This window comes from Syngnathoides biaculeatus, chromosome 2 (assembly GCF_019802595.1).
Source record: "Syngnathoides biaculeatus isolate LvHL_M chromosome 2, ASM1980259v1, whole genome shotgun sequence".
Lineage (NCBI taxonomy): Eukaryota > Metazoa > Chordata > Actinopteri > Syngnathiformes > Syngnathidae > Syngnathoides > Syngnathoides biaculeatus.
In genome coordinates this window covers 19,900,906-19,915,549 of record NC_084641.1, presented here as the reverse complement: position 1 = coordinate 19,915,549, position 14,644 = coordinate 19,900,906, and the positions used below count along the sequence as shown (strand labels likewise).

Sequence of the window (14,644 nt, the reverse complement as noted above, 5' to 3'; positions counted from 1 at the left end):
ACCCAAGTGAACACGGTCGTTTTTGAAAGCTGAACTGTTGTCGGAGAAACTGAATACTTGGAAGCCACCACAGCATGGGTATCAAACTGATAATATAATATTATAATATTGAGTCGAATGGAGAAATGTCGCCTGAAGGCATGCTTGTCTGTGGCTAATGGACCCAAAAGGAATAACCCAAGCTGGTTGCCTTCACAAGGAAGGGCATAGGAAGGCGTTTTACAAAAGTGTGTATGTATACAGTTATATGTATGGATGCCATGTCAGAAAAAGTACATTTCAAATCCAGACTACAAAGGTTTTCTCCTTTGAGGTCTTCTATATCTGGACACTAACTCACATTTCCTTCTCTGCTACACCTTCATGGACTACCGGAAGGATTATTCCAGGAGTCTACGTAGGTCTCTCCATCGTGATGGCCATCTTAACTTTGCCGGCGTGTTGTTGGTGAGTCCCCTTGATGACCCTCGTGAACATGAGAAAAAAAAAACCCACATGGAGTCAGGTCAAATGAGCAGGGAGTTTGGTCTCGGGCAGGAACTGGGGGATGTTGATGGCATTGTGAGCAGGTGTGTTGTCTTGGTGATGCAGCCATAAGCTGTCCTGCCACAGCTCCTCCCGCTTCTCTCGCACCAGATGTAGCAAACGCTCCAGGATCTCTGACTCGTACTGACAGGGACACTAGTAGTTCTGGATATTTTTTGACAGCAGTCCCTGAAAATTTCTGACGCAAGCCCTACAGTATCAGTATGTTCCATTACAAAGACACAACAGATTGTGGCTGCATCAGTCACACGGGGAACAATCCTCCTCCCCCAAATAAATGCCAATAAGTTTTCTTGTATACAGCAGTATGGCTATGTTGAGCTTCATTATTATATATTTTTATCTCCTATTTTGAACAACCCATCCGTCCGCAAAGAGTAATCTGGAACCCTTGGTACACAGAGAAAAAGACAAATTATATACAACCAACCATTTTCTTTGCCACTTATCCTCACGAGGGTCGCGTGGAGTGCTGGAGCCAATCCCCGCTGTCAACGGGCAGGAGGTGGGGTACACCCTGAACTGGTTGCCAGCCAATCGCAGGGCACATAGAGACAAATAGCCACGCTCAAAATCACACCTATGAGCAATTTAGAGTGTTCCATTAATGTTGCATGTTTTTGGGATGTAGGAGGAAACCGGAGTGCCCACGTAGGCACGGGGAGAACACGCAAATTCCACATAGGCGGACCCGGGATTGAACCCAAGTCCTCAGAACTGTGAGGGCAACGCATTACCAGCTGATCCACCGTGCCGCTCAAACAAATTATATTTAGCCTAAATTTATGTTGACTGACATATCAAAACTCGAAGCTGCTGTCAGTTTTGACTCTCTCGGGCGCCGTGTGACATATTTTGCTAAAACTCCAACAAAGCTGCAACTATTATTCATATTTGAATACATTTTGAACATTACTACTTTCAGTTTCTGCACAGGCTTTATTTTTTTTTTTGTCATCAAGCGCATATTTAAAGGAGAACACTGCATATTCAGAAATGAAAGAAAAAGCATTTATTTTATTTACCCTACACTTGACTAAGAAAAAAAATAATTGAGCTCAAAATTATTATTATTACTTTTTCCAAGAATGTCCAGACTAGTGGCTGGCACGCAGCTTGCGGTTATTTTTGAGGGATGCGCGAAAAGCTAAATTCCTCTTCCCCTGCTTCCTGGATGGATGAGTTTCACTGAGTGGCAACAACAGCGACTGCCCGGCAGGCCGCGATGCATCATTATCCGTGTAATGTCGCTTTGTCTGGCTAACAACAAATGGTGGTGCATCCTGAGCTCAGCCCATGAGGCAACTTTGTAAAGAGGACAACATTCACTGTGATCAGCACACAAAATAATAGTTTCTGCACAGCAGATTTCTTCAGCATATATATATATATATATATATATATATATATATATACACACACACACTGTATGACATGCTTTGCAACTGTCATGTCGTGCAACACATTTTCTCAAGAATCTCGAATAATAGGACACTTTACACACTCAATTTTGCTCTTGCAAATGAGCAACTGTACACACTGGGCATGATGTAAATTGTGCAGAAAGGAAGTGCAGAAGGGCAGGCTGACGGAGGAGTGGGCGGACACTCCAAAGACCCTGATATGTGCATGCAACTTATTAAAAGCCAACTTTGCATATTATGTACGACGGTGCAAAACAAAAGACAAAACTCTTAAACGTACTTTGTTATATTGTTTTGCACTTTCAGGCCACCGTATTTTGTGGACCCGGAGGCTGAAGACTAATTTGCTGGACCGGTGAATTAATTTGCTATCTCCTGCTATATTGACTAACGCAAAATGGGGTTTAAGTGCTTGTGTGTGTGCGGGTGTGTGTGTGTGTTGAATGCATGTTGATCCCTTCAACTTTATACACCGTGGAGCCTTTTCAATTTGAGAGATGCTTCTGGCGCTACGTCTCATTAATTTGAACAATCAACTGTTTTGTGCATATTGATACCTGTATATTAATTCCCCTCCAAAGGTATTGGAACAGCATGACCAGTTCTTTCATTTTTGTTGTACAGGATACTGAACACATTTTCGCTTCACATCACAATGAGTAAATATGAAACAAAAGTCCAGAATTCCTGCTTTCATTTCATGGTATTTACATATAGATTGTTAAACAACTCAGGACAAAGCATCTCTTGTTTGAGGCCACTTACTTTTCAACTGGGCAAAAGTATTGGAACAGACGTGATAAAATAAACTTGAAGTGAATAACAATTCATACAGTGAAAAAATAAGTATTTGAAAACCCTGTTTTCCAAGTTCCCCCACTTAGAAATCCACTCCTTGGTTTTCCTGGCTGTGTGCTTGGGGCCATTGTCATGTTGAAAGACCCAGCCACGAACCATCTTCAATGCGCTGACTGTGGGAAAGAAGTTGTTCCCCAAAATCTCGCAATACATGGCCGCGGTTATCCTCTCCTTAATACAGTGCAGTCGTCCTGTCCCATGTGCAGAAAAACACCCCCAAAGCATGATGCTACCACCCCCATGCTTCACAGTAGGGATGGTGTTCTTGGGATGGAACTCATGAGTCGTCATCCTCCAAACACGGTTAGTGGGATTATGACCAAAAAGTTCAATTTCGGTTTCATCTGACTACAAACCTATCTCACAGGGCTTCTCTGCATCATCCAAAGGGTCATTGGCAAACTTAAGACGGGCCTTGACATGTGCTGGTTTAAGCAGGGGAACCTGCCGTGCCATGCATGATTTCAAACCATGACGCCCTAGTGTATTACCAAGAGTCACCTTGGAAACAGTGGTCCCAGCTCTTTCCAGGCCATTGACCAAATCCTGTCGTGTAGTCCTGGGCTGATTCCTCACTTTTCTAAGGATAATTCAGACCCCACAAGTTGATATCTTTCACGGAGCTCCACTCCGATTGAGATTGACCGTTGCGTTTCGCTTCTTCCATTTTCTAATGATTGCTCCAACAGTGGACCTTTTTTCACCAAGCTGCTTGGCAATTTCTCCTTAGCCCTTTCCAGTCGTGAGGAGTTGTACAATTTTGTCTCTGGTGTCTTTGGACAGCTCTTTGGTCTTGGCCATGTTACAAGTTTGAGTCTTACTGAATGTATGGGGTGGACAGGTGTCTTTGTGCAGCTAACGAACACACACAGGTGCATCTGATTCGGGATAATAGATGGAGTGGAGGTGGACTTTTACAGGCGGACTAACAGGTCTAAGAGGGTCAGATTTCTAGCGGATAGACAGGCGTTCATATACTTATTTGCAGCTGTATCACACAAATAAATCGTTAAAAAAATCATACATTGTGATTCTGATTCTCTCTCACAGTGGACATGCACCTACGATGAAAATTTCAGACCCCTGCATGATTTCTAAGTGGGAGAACTTGCAATATAGCAGGGTGTTCAAATACTCATTTTCTTCACTGTACTTGGTAGCATAATCATTCCTTGCAATAACTGCATCAAGCCTGTAACTAACAAAGGAATTGGCCTCACCGTTCCAATACTGTACACTGCATTTATACTTTATTTTCACTCATGCTGCATTGATGGAGTGCAACTAAATGGAGGTGGTTATCTAATGTGTGAGGAGTGTGGGTCTGTAAATGCTCCATATGGAAATTACTTTGAGGCCAACGTCTGTTGTGAATTGGCGCTGTAGAAATCATATTGAACTGAACTGAAGTTAATTACATTTGGACTTGCCTGCATACTGTAAAAACCCATAATAAAACAATCACTTATAAATCTGTTACATAGTAGAGGTCGGAAAGGTGAGCACCGATTTAGCAGGTTTTCACTGAACTGTAGAATTACTAAGCATTATGCCCATTATTATTATATCGCTGACATTCAGAGCATCAATAAATCACTCTGAGGCTTCTCCTCCAAATTATCTGCTTCAGGTGTTGTAGTGTTGACGTCATATAACTTTAAAATCCTGTACGGATGATGCTTAAAGTAACATTTCAGCATACATGGTTGACTGACAGTGCAAATGAAATTTCATTACCCAGTAAACAACGCTAGTGTGGAAACTTAGATTGGCAGAGTGTTTTTTGTTGAGAAGTTACCGTTTTAAATGTCACTAGTGTTGATACCAATGTAAGAAAGCATTGACCTGTTTCATATTCGAAGAAAATACAACCAAAACTTTGAGACCTGGTTGCTTCTACGGTACCTTTTTGGCAGGAGGTTCATCCAAACAGAACTACAGTAAAGTTTGGATTATAAACCCCTTTTTTTTTCCAACCAGCTTTCACACTTATACTTAAACAAAGATGCGGTTTATTTACATTTTTTTCTGATCCTGGAGTGTCATGTTCTGTATAGTTTCAGTTTATCTTTAACTAACCAGAGTTGTGTTTAACATTGATTTTATTTTTATAGGTGTAGGATCCATGTTGAAGTCTGTTCATATTTTAAAAATCAAATGCACAAACATTTAAATCAGTATTCAGCACTAACTGAAAAACAGGGCATTATTTTTGATGTACATATTTTCTTGTGGCACTATCTGTATTTTTGCTTCTGCATTAGAGTCTTGCATAGCCCTGTACATTAGAGGCGAAGAGTGTATATGTGCGGTGCATCAGCCATTGCAGTTCATGTGTGAACCGATCCAGTTCCGATTGATTTATTTTTTTTAAATTAGGTGCAGCCAACTGAGCTGCTTAAAAAAAATGCATAAAGGGGCAATTCTTCTCTTAAGCCCACAGCTATCAATTGTCGGGAGTGTTCGTCAGAAAAGGTCACAGCCTGCTGTGCGAAGCGTGTGTTTGTACATCTTTAGGTGTTGACGAGAGTGATGGCTGAGGAGAAAGTGGTTCATGCCCTCTGCTTTCTCATTATGAAATCAAATAAATCTCGAATTCTACAGGTATGAGATGGATTGGCGGCAAATCATCTGAAAATAAGCACATTTCTATGAGTGTAGTTAACAATCCTTGAAAAGAAAATACACAGAACTTTTATTTTCAGTTTCTGTACTTAAAACTGTTGTAGCGCTATTGAGTGTGACTAACATAGTTTCCATACTGACCGGGAATGTACAAAAGTACACCACTAAAAATATGCTTTTGGCTCATCACATGTAGTGGTACTGCTACCACACAAATTCAGTCAATGGACCTTTCCGACTTGTCAATCACTCGTACGATAATAGCCAAGCAGATAGATGCATTGTCTTCACCCCTGGCTTGACACGGCCCTGCCACCATGTTGTCCCACAAGCACTACTGGTTATTGGTCATGTGCGCATGGAAAAGGTAATGTTACAAAGAAAATGGTCCTCAGATGCGCTTGGGAAGGTGCAATTCTGATGAAAGATATCCAGCTAGGTTACAAGGGACCAGGTTGATTCATTTTCCAAAGCCTATAACACAGTTGACAAAGTGTCTACGATGGATTAAGGCTCGTGGGAGACCACACGTACAGCTAAATGTGAACAATATCAACAAACACAAGGCTATATGTTCGAAGGTAAGTGAGGGAGAAGTATCTTCTCTGAGTTTGATTGAATTATCATCAGTGCTTTATACATTGCATGAGAACAACTTTCACTTTGTTAGCGTATCACTGACCTGCGGAAAGAAGTGTTTGTTTTATACCGAAGAGTCAGGTTAGTGATATGGAAATGCGCGATGTCATTCAAGAGAAATGTCTATTTGCCCATTTGTATCACATCGGACTTTTAAGACAGAGCACTGGGTTCGATTACAAGCCAAGTCAAATGAATACACTCACTCACTTATAAAGACCACAATGATGTTACTCGTGATCTTTCCAAGTAAAAAGTACTCACCCTGCTTTACATGCACAGTACGATTCCATTATTTTATCCTGTTGGATTTCAATTATAAGTTTGTGAGGCGTAAAACTTTTTTGCATTGATCGCCAACGTTTCGCTGTAACTGACATTGCGTCTTGCTCCGTCCAAAATCTTAATTCCGTGTACATATCCTTGCGTGAAATAGTTGAGACCTCTCTGTCTCTCTTGGACAAGTCTAACGCATTTGGCAAAAAACATACCCCAATATTATCTGGAATATGCGATAGAGAATGCAGTTCAAACCTGTTATGTTTAGTCGCCATTTTGAACGATTGTGCGGTATGGCAACTGTCGCTAAGGGAGGCGGAGCTGAAGATCGCCAGTCGGAAAGGTCTATTGCTCTGGTGTAATCCGACTGGAAGTCAGTTTGAGTGGTGCACTCGAAATAATGGTTTGCCCCAATATACAACAAGTATTGCCTTCAAATCAGATGTATTTGATAGCGATTACATAAAAGTCTATTTGATAAGTATAATTATATAATGGCATGCACTTAAATGATACTCTTGTAGTCGACTGCAATACTGCATATTTTGGTATCAGTCCGATATCAAGTAAATACCAGAAAAGACCGTAATTGCCAATATTGATACTTTTGAATAATTATGGTACTGTAGATCCATAATGGAATTGCTCAATCTCAATTAAATTTCATGACCTGTAAGTGTTGTTATGTTCTGTGGCTTTAAAGACTTAAAGCCTGGGGCAGAATCAAAATAAAAAATGCTTCATGTGTATATATATATATATATATATATATATATATATATATATATTTATTAAGAAACAGTACAACAAAGAAATCCTCGCACATTGTCATCTCTGGATTTTTTTCCCCCTTAAATAAACATTTCAAGTAAATGCATTCATGTAAATAATGTTTCAATGGTCCGAACATAATTTATAATTTTTGAGTTGGCAAAAGTAGCAAATGGAGAGTTTCACTTTGAAAATTATGATTGGCTAATGCTGAAGCTTACAAAATTGCTCCCAACCAGTGGCGTCGTGGGGCCTATGCTTCAGACAGCCTTAAATCTTCCTAAGACCCTCCTCCCCAAATTCTTGCAATCACAGCTCAAATGTTTTATTCTATGATATTTTACAAATACACACCAGTCACACTTATCACCAGAATTTTATTTTTCAAAATAAAAGCCCAGACATGGTAGGCCATAAATAACATCTCATTTGCTGTTTACTGTGATTTAAATGGACAGCATTTATGAAATAAACTGATCAATGAATTGATCAATTTTTGTTTACCTATTCATGAACAATATGTTGATGCAAAATTGTTCATAGTGACGCAGCAGTGAGTACTTTAAGCAAAATACATTGTTTCAACATATTGTATACTACAAAATTCTTGACAAATGCAAGACAGGCAACAACAAGAAATTGCACTTTTGATTCAGTATGGTGTCACATACAACACGAACAATAGGTTTATCTACGTAACCCCACTTAAGGCTTCCTTTGGACTAAACTAGACAATCATTTACACTTCACAGCAACAAGAAAGTCTGCATGATTTAACATCAGTATGAATTTGTGTTTACATTTACATTTCATTACTTGTACATTTACCGCTTTTATTTTATATATAAATGTTTAGAAGTATAGTATGTTGTGTGTATATATGTTTGTGTCTGTATGTATATATTTGTGTGAGTGTGTATCCATCCATTCACCTATTTTCTTAGCCGCTTATTCTCATGAGGGTCGCAGGAGTGCCGGAGCAAATCTCACCTGTCAACGGGCAGGAGGCGGGGTAGACCCTGAACTGGTCGCCTGCCAATTGCAGGGCACGTGGGGACAGACAACAGCCGCAGTCACAATCACAATCACACCACACCACATCGCACGCACCCAAGTCCTCAGAACTGTGATGCCAACACTTTTCCAGCTGCATCACCGTGCCACTTATATGATGCAACTGGAAAAGCGTTGGCCTCACAGTTCTAAGGACCCGGGTTCAAAAACCAAAAACATGTTACTTGGAGACTCTAAATTGCCCTGAGGTGTGATTGTGAGTGTGACCGTTGTCTGTCTCCATGTGCCCTGCGATTGGCTGGCAACCAGTTCAGGGTGTACCCCGTCCGCCTCCTGCCCGTTGACAACTGGAATAGGATCCAGCACTCTGGTGACTTTTCTGATGATAAGCATGTAAGAAATGGATGGACGATGACATACGGTAAGTATACATAAAGGTAAATGATGTGTATGCATGTGTATGTACAGTATACTGTAATGTGATGTGCAGAGGTGGAGTCAAGTCAATGCTTTGCAAGTCTCAAGTCTTTACCTTTAAATGAATCAAGTCCCAAGTCCAGACAGACAAGTCCCGAATCAAGTTGCGAGTCCAACACTCATTTTACTAACATACAATATAAATTAATATGTAAACAGTATATCATATTTTCATTAGTATGTTTACATCACTGATACTGTAGTGGTACACTCAACTAACTTTGGTGCAGGCAGCGTGGGTTCAGTTACCACTCAGTGACGGTGTCCATATGTTCCCTGCGACTGACTGGCGACCAGTTCAGGCCGTAGTCTGTCTTTCGCCCGGAGTCAGTTGGGATAGGGTTCAGCAGCCCGCGACCCGAACAAGGATAAGCTGCGTTGAGAATGGATAGTATGTACATATTATATACTGCATTATATATTAAATGCACTTTAAAATCTATCCATGTATTTTCCAAGTCACTTATCCTCACAAGGGCCACGGGGGTGCTGGAGCCTATCCCAGCTCACACTGGGCAAAAGGCAGTCGACACCCTGAACTGGTCGTCAGACAGTTGCAGGTCACACATTGACACTATCACTAAGCGAGAATCAATTCCACGCTGCCCACACCAAAGTCAGGCGTGTGTACCGCTACACAATCAGCGATCTTGGACTAGAATCAGAATCAGAATCGGATTTAATGGACAAGTATGTAACAACACACAAAGAATTTGTCCCCGGGAGATAAGAAAACTGGAAGGTGGATTCAATGTTTTACATTTTCAAAGCCAATTGTCAAGAGGAGCCACAAAATCCAGCCTTTATGGAGTAAAGACACATACTTTCAAATTTAAAAATCTCACGGCACACCAACAAACAAAAATGTCACAAAAACTCAACTGCCATCTAATAGAAGACCATTAATTTGTTCTGTCTGTCACGATGCCTTATTGGCGTAAATAGATGAACATCTATCCATCCAAGCTACTTATCCTTACAGGCGTCATGGAAGTTTTGAAGCCTAGTCCCGGGTGTCTTTGGGCAGGAGGCGGTGTACACCCTGAATTGGTTGCCAGCCAAAGAGAAGTAGTGAATTTCAGTTTCTCAGTGCTTTGGTCAAAGTACCAAGTACTTACAAGCTGTAGGTTCAAGTCCAAGCGAAGTAATAAGTCACTGTAGTTCAACTCCAAGTCAGGTTGTCTTGTCACTCGAGCCCGATTTGAGTAACTTGACTCCAGACCTCTGATAATGTGTAAAATGATGTGAAAATGTACATCGTGTAGATGCTGCACGGACAATTGAAGATAAGAGCGCCTTTGTCATTGGAACTCCTTGATCACCAATTTTAGTGTTGGATCGGTCAGGGTATCGTGGTTGTGCTAATGTTGGTGGTGTACACCCTGAATTGGTTGCCAGCCAAAGAGAAGTAGTGAATTTCAGTTTCTCAGTGCTTTGGTCAAAGTACCAAGTACTTACAAGCTGTAGGTTCAAGTCCAAGCGAAGTAATAAGTCACTGTAGTTCAACTCCAAGTCAGGTTGTCTTGTCACTCGAGCCCGATTTGAGTAACTTGACTCCAGACCTCTGATAATGTGTAAAATGATGTGAAAATGTACATCGTGTAGATGCTGCACGGACAATTGAAGATAAGAGCGCCTTTGTCATTGGAACTCCTTGATCACCAATTTTAGTGTTGGATCGGTCAGGGTATCGTGGTTGTGCTAATGTTCCTGTTCAGAGTTGTAAACAACACACTAGAGCGATCAGATGTTTATTTCACAACTGTTCGCAATGAGAGTCCAAGTTGTGGATTATCTCCAAATCAATCACAGAGATGACTAGTTATCACAAAAGGGCAAAAGGTGGTGGTGTTACTGCGATATGTTCCAATGAAATCAGTAGGCTGTCTCTCTGATGATGTTTGTGGAGAGTGTGTGGTTGCTGGAGATGCTGAGTGAGTGGCGGGTCAGGGGGCCAGGGAGCCTTCTTGGGGAGTGACGGCAGGGCATGCAGAAGTGGCGGAGGGTGGAGAAGAAGATCTGGCGGAAGGGGGCCGACACCAAGTTGTAGAGGATGGGGTTGATGGCCGAGCTGACGTAGAAGAGGACGTTGGTCAGCATGTAGAAGTAGTGGTAGAAGTCGTATAACTTACTAGGAGGAAACAAAGGAGTGAGTGTTACTTCATGGAAACCCTCCAACATTCCATCTTAAAGGCTTTATTTGGAAATGTATCCGTTTAATGTCCTCTCACATCCCTTTACATGATTATACTACCCTCAACCAAAACATTTTGTCCATTTTGTTTACGAGCCTACAAACAGGTGGACAGGAACAGGACAGGACAGGACAGAACGGGAAAGGTGCTAGCTTTCTAACTGCAAGCCAGCAATTTAGGAAGTCCTCAGTTCACATCAATGTAGTTTAATCCTCGTTTTTGAAGACGAAGCTGAACCCAATATGCATGACTCAAAAGACCAGGTACAGTTTGGGGAGCGTATTTATTCAGTCTAAGGTCGGTCCCCAGGCAGGCAGTCCAAACAGGCAGCAGTGTCAGAATCAGTAAGCGGAGAGGCAATGTCATCAACGAGGCAGGGTTCAGTACGCGGAGCAACAAGGACATGGATATGGAGTTGCGGGAACGTGACATGAAAGTACAATGATCAGGCAAGGGACCAGACTGCACGCGTGGAAATATATCCAGCCCGTAATCACTGCAACAAGAAGCAGGTCTGCTAACCAAAGGAGGTGAGCACCGGGTCAAGGAAGGACACACCCATGAGAGAGGTGAAACATGCAGTCCAGAGAACACACCCTTGAAACCTAGGACATTTGGAGCAAATTGCTCACTGAGTCTAAATAATACCTGTTGATGTGTGCACAAAGCTGAATGAGAGTTACAGAATATATTTCTATTCGTGTGATTGTCCAAGTGATTGTTGTGCAAGAAAATATTTGTTAATATTAAGTGTATAATCATTTTCGTCCGAGCCAATTTAGTTATTTTTTTAATAGTTCTGTTAAATCACAAAAAAAAAATCAGTGTCAGGTTTCCATTCAGTAATTTTGATTCTTTTTATCCAGTATTACTTGTATCAAATATTTCAGTGACCATTGTGTTCATTTCTTTCTCTCATGGAAGGACGCCTACATGTGCACTTCCTTTAATTCTCTAAATAGCCAGTGAACACGTCATTTTGACTCCATGTAGCCTCTCTACGTCACTGCCGGACCACTGGTTCTTTTCATCGCCGTCTAATTTATTCCAAACAATACAGCTCGATGACAGAAAAATGTCAGCTGACTCCCACCAGTTGTTTTAGGAAGAACCTAATCATGCAATTCCTGCAATTAGTTGCACGGATTTCAGCAACCTATACTAATGTAGTCTACATAGTGTCCATGTACATTTCACTTTCTAATGCCATTTAATTAAACTGCAATTGAAGCCTGATCACAGAACAGTGACTTGACTTTGAAGATTTTGTCTCACTTGAGGGGTGATCAGGGTGCTTCAGTTGGGCAAGGGGTCCACCTTGGGTCACGGCGAGTGAGTGGCATCCCCTCATTTGGAGGTTGGGAACGGATTAAACTCATTTACACTATTTCCTATGAAAAAAAATGTTTTGCAGGTTAAACAACTCTGACATTAAACACGTCACAAGAACCATTTCTGTTCTAACTCGGAGGTTCCATTGTATTACCAACGATATTTGCTCACCCATCCAAATACTTGGAATCAGGTCTTCCAAACACTTTCATGGCTACAGGTTTATAAAATCAAGCACTTGGGCATGCAGACCGTTTTTACAAACAGTGGAAGAATGGGCTGCTCTCAGGTGCTTTGTGAATTCCAGGGTGGACTGGATAGGGAGAAACTGTGATAGGATGCCACCAAGTCCAATGAAGAGTGTTGGATACAGTGGTGTAAAGCACGCAGCCACCAGACTCAAGAGCAGTGGATGCACGTTGTCTGGAATGAGGGATCATACTTCTCCATCTGGCAATCTGATGGATGAGTCTGGGTTTGGCGGTTGCCAGAAAAATGGTACCTGTCTGAGTACAATAGACCAAGAGTAAAGTTTGGTGGAGGGGTTAAGGTGCAGGGTTATTTTTCAGGAGCAGGTCTTGGCCCCTTAGTACCAGTGAAAGGAACTCTAAATGCCTCAGCAAAGACTGGGAATTTGGACAATTCCATGCTCCCAACTTTGTGGGAAAATTTTGCACCTGGCCCCCTTCCACTTCCAACATGACTGTGCACCAGTGCACAGCGGCAATGCTGACTGACCAAAAGGTGGAACAACATCGTATTGAACCCACTGGATTAGGAATGGGATGTCTCTTATGTAACTATGCTCGTCAAGGCAGGTGAATGAATACTTTTGGAAGTCTGTATATAGGATTTCAGGAGTTTATTCAAGTCAGGGGTTTCCAGACACAACTATTGGCTCTTAAAAAGTAGTTGCAAATCTAATATGGACAGTTTTTTTTCTCAAATAATCCAAATGTGACTTCATGGCGGAACTGTGTGACCTGGGACACACAGGCAATAAACATGGTCTACTCCAAGTCATAACACATTGATTTGTTGTGGCTATACATCATCTCAGCTACTAGAGTCTACTCTATTGATCAGTTCTGTTTGTAGAGATGGAGGACGGAGACAAGGGTCTTGTACAAAAGTGTATACAGTCAATGATGTGCGTGCCCATCAACCAACACACGGGATATTAAGGACGAATAAGTAGAGTATAGGAGTGATGAAGACACCAGGGATTGTTTTGAGTGTGCCTTTTTCATTCTAAATATGTACTTTCTGCATTCTGTTCATGGAAGGGAAGGGACACGTGCACCATTAGCATTGGAAGAACTTTGAAAGAATCTGAATCATTAGCTACAAAATTGACAGTTATGGCTAAATTTGAAACAAGCATGAATAAGAAAATGTTGATCTTTGATCATTTTGTCAATCATGTGGAATTACTACTGCCAGCGGAAGCAAGTTATCTTTATAGTGAATCCATTTTGAAAATATGAGTCATAAAAGACAAGAGACTTTTGATACTTTCGCAGTCAGTTGACTTGATGTTCCTCTGGACTTGTGGATTTCAATGTTCAGTGCAGTTTCAGTATTTTCTTGTTCAGTTTCAGATACTGTAATTCATCCAGAAACCATGATTTCAGGCCACCCATTTCCGATACAGATTATTACTCACTGTGGGTTTAAGGTGAGATGGAACCTAAAAAAAGATAGATTCATGGTTAAGGAAGAACCGGGTTGCTAAAGAATGGTTGTGGTCTGAAAATAAAAGCAAGAGTGTGTGAATATTTTGACATTTCGCTGACTCCATTCACTTAAACTTACCCATCTTTTATGTACCGTTTGCATACATTTTGTTCACATGCCTCACTTTTTGATTCACAGGCACACTACAAATGATTAATTTAGTTAAGTATTAACGTAAAACAAAATGTAATCCTTTATATACTGCAATTATTTGGCTAGCAGCCGTTTTGTCTCTCTTGGTCAACACCCGGAAATGTATTTTTAGCATGAAGGAAAGCTTGTGAGCATTTTAATCGGCTGTATATCTGCAACTTTGCAATAATGTCACCGGCAATCCAAAGTTTGAATCGTGGCAAAAACTGTGGCAAAGGGATGGGCTATACATGAAATCATTTGCCAAACAATGCACTCTGTGCGACAATTCACTCAGGTTTGGTGGTGTCGCTCGAGAGGGGCCCAGTCTCCCCAAAAGTGACGCAAATCCTTGTCATCGTTCTGACCTCCGTGTTTTTCCTTTTCCTCAGTGTTTCCTCCATGTCTCTCACCAAGTGAATGACTGCCACCACGCCGCCAAGCCAGCCGACTGCCCACGTCACTGCCTGGCACGCGTTCTTTTTCTCAGCAATGCGCCAGGGCATCTCAAGTACCATTCGCATTTCCCTTTTCAATAAACTATTCATCACAACCTCTCATCCTGTGCCTGCTCTTGGCTCCAGTTTCCATCCTTTCGTGACAAATACTAGTTGC

The 14,644-nt window shown here is 41.5% G+C and overlaps 1 protein-coding gene and 1 long non-coding RNA gene across 2 annotated transcripts in view; one reads left to right on the top strand and one right to left on the bottom strand.

Annotated features, from left to right (window-relative positions):
* Positions 1-102: 102 nt before the first annotated feature.
* On the top strand, positions 103-14,565 carry LOC133511141 (uncharacterized). The gene is made up of 3 exons (XR_009797803.1): positions 103-227; positions 379-447; positions 14,422-14,565. It is a non-coding gene; the product is annotated as an uncharacterized LOC133511141 (long non-coding RNA).
* Positions 10,136-14,644, bottom strand: part of ntsr1 (neurotensin receptor 1 (high affinity)) — a 31,336-nt gene continuing 26,827 nt past the window's right edge. The window contains exon 4 of the mRNA XM_061839781.1: positions 10,136-10,764. Coding sequence (XP_061695765.1) covers positions 10,509-10,764 — 256 coding nt within the window. The 3' untranslated portion in view covers positions 10,136-10,508. The remainder of the gene's footprint in view (positions 10,765-14,644) is intronic.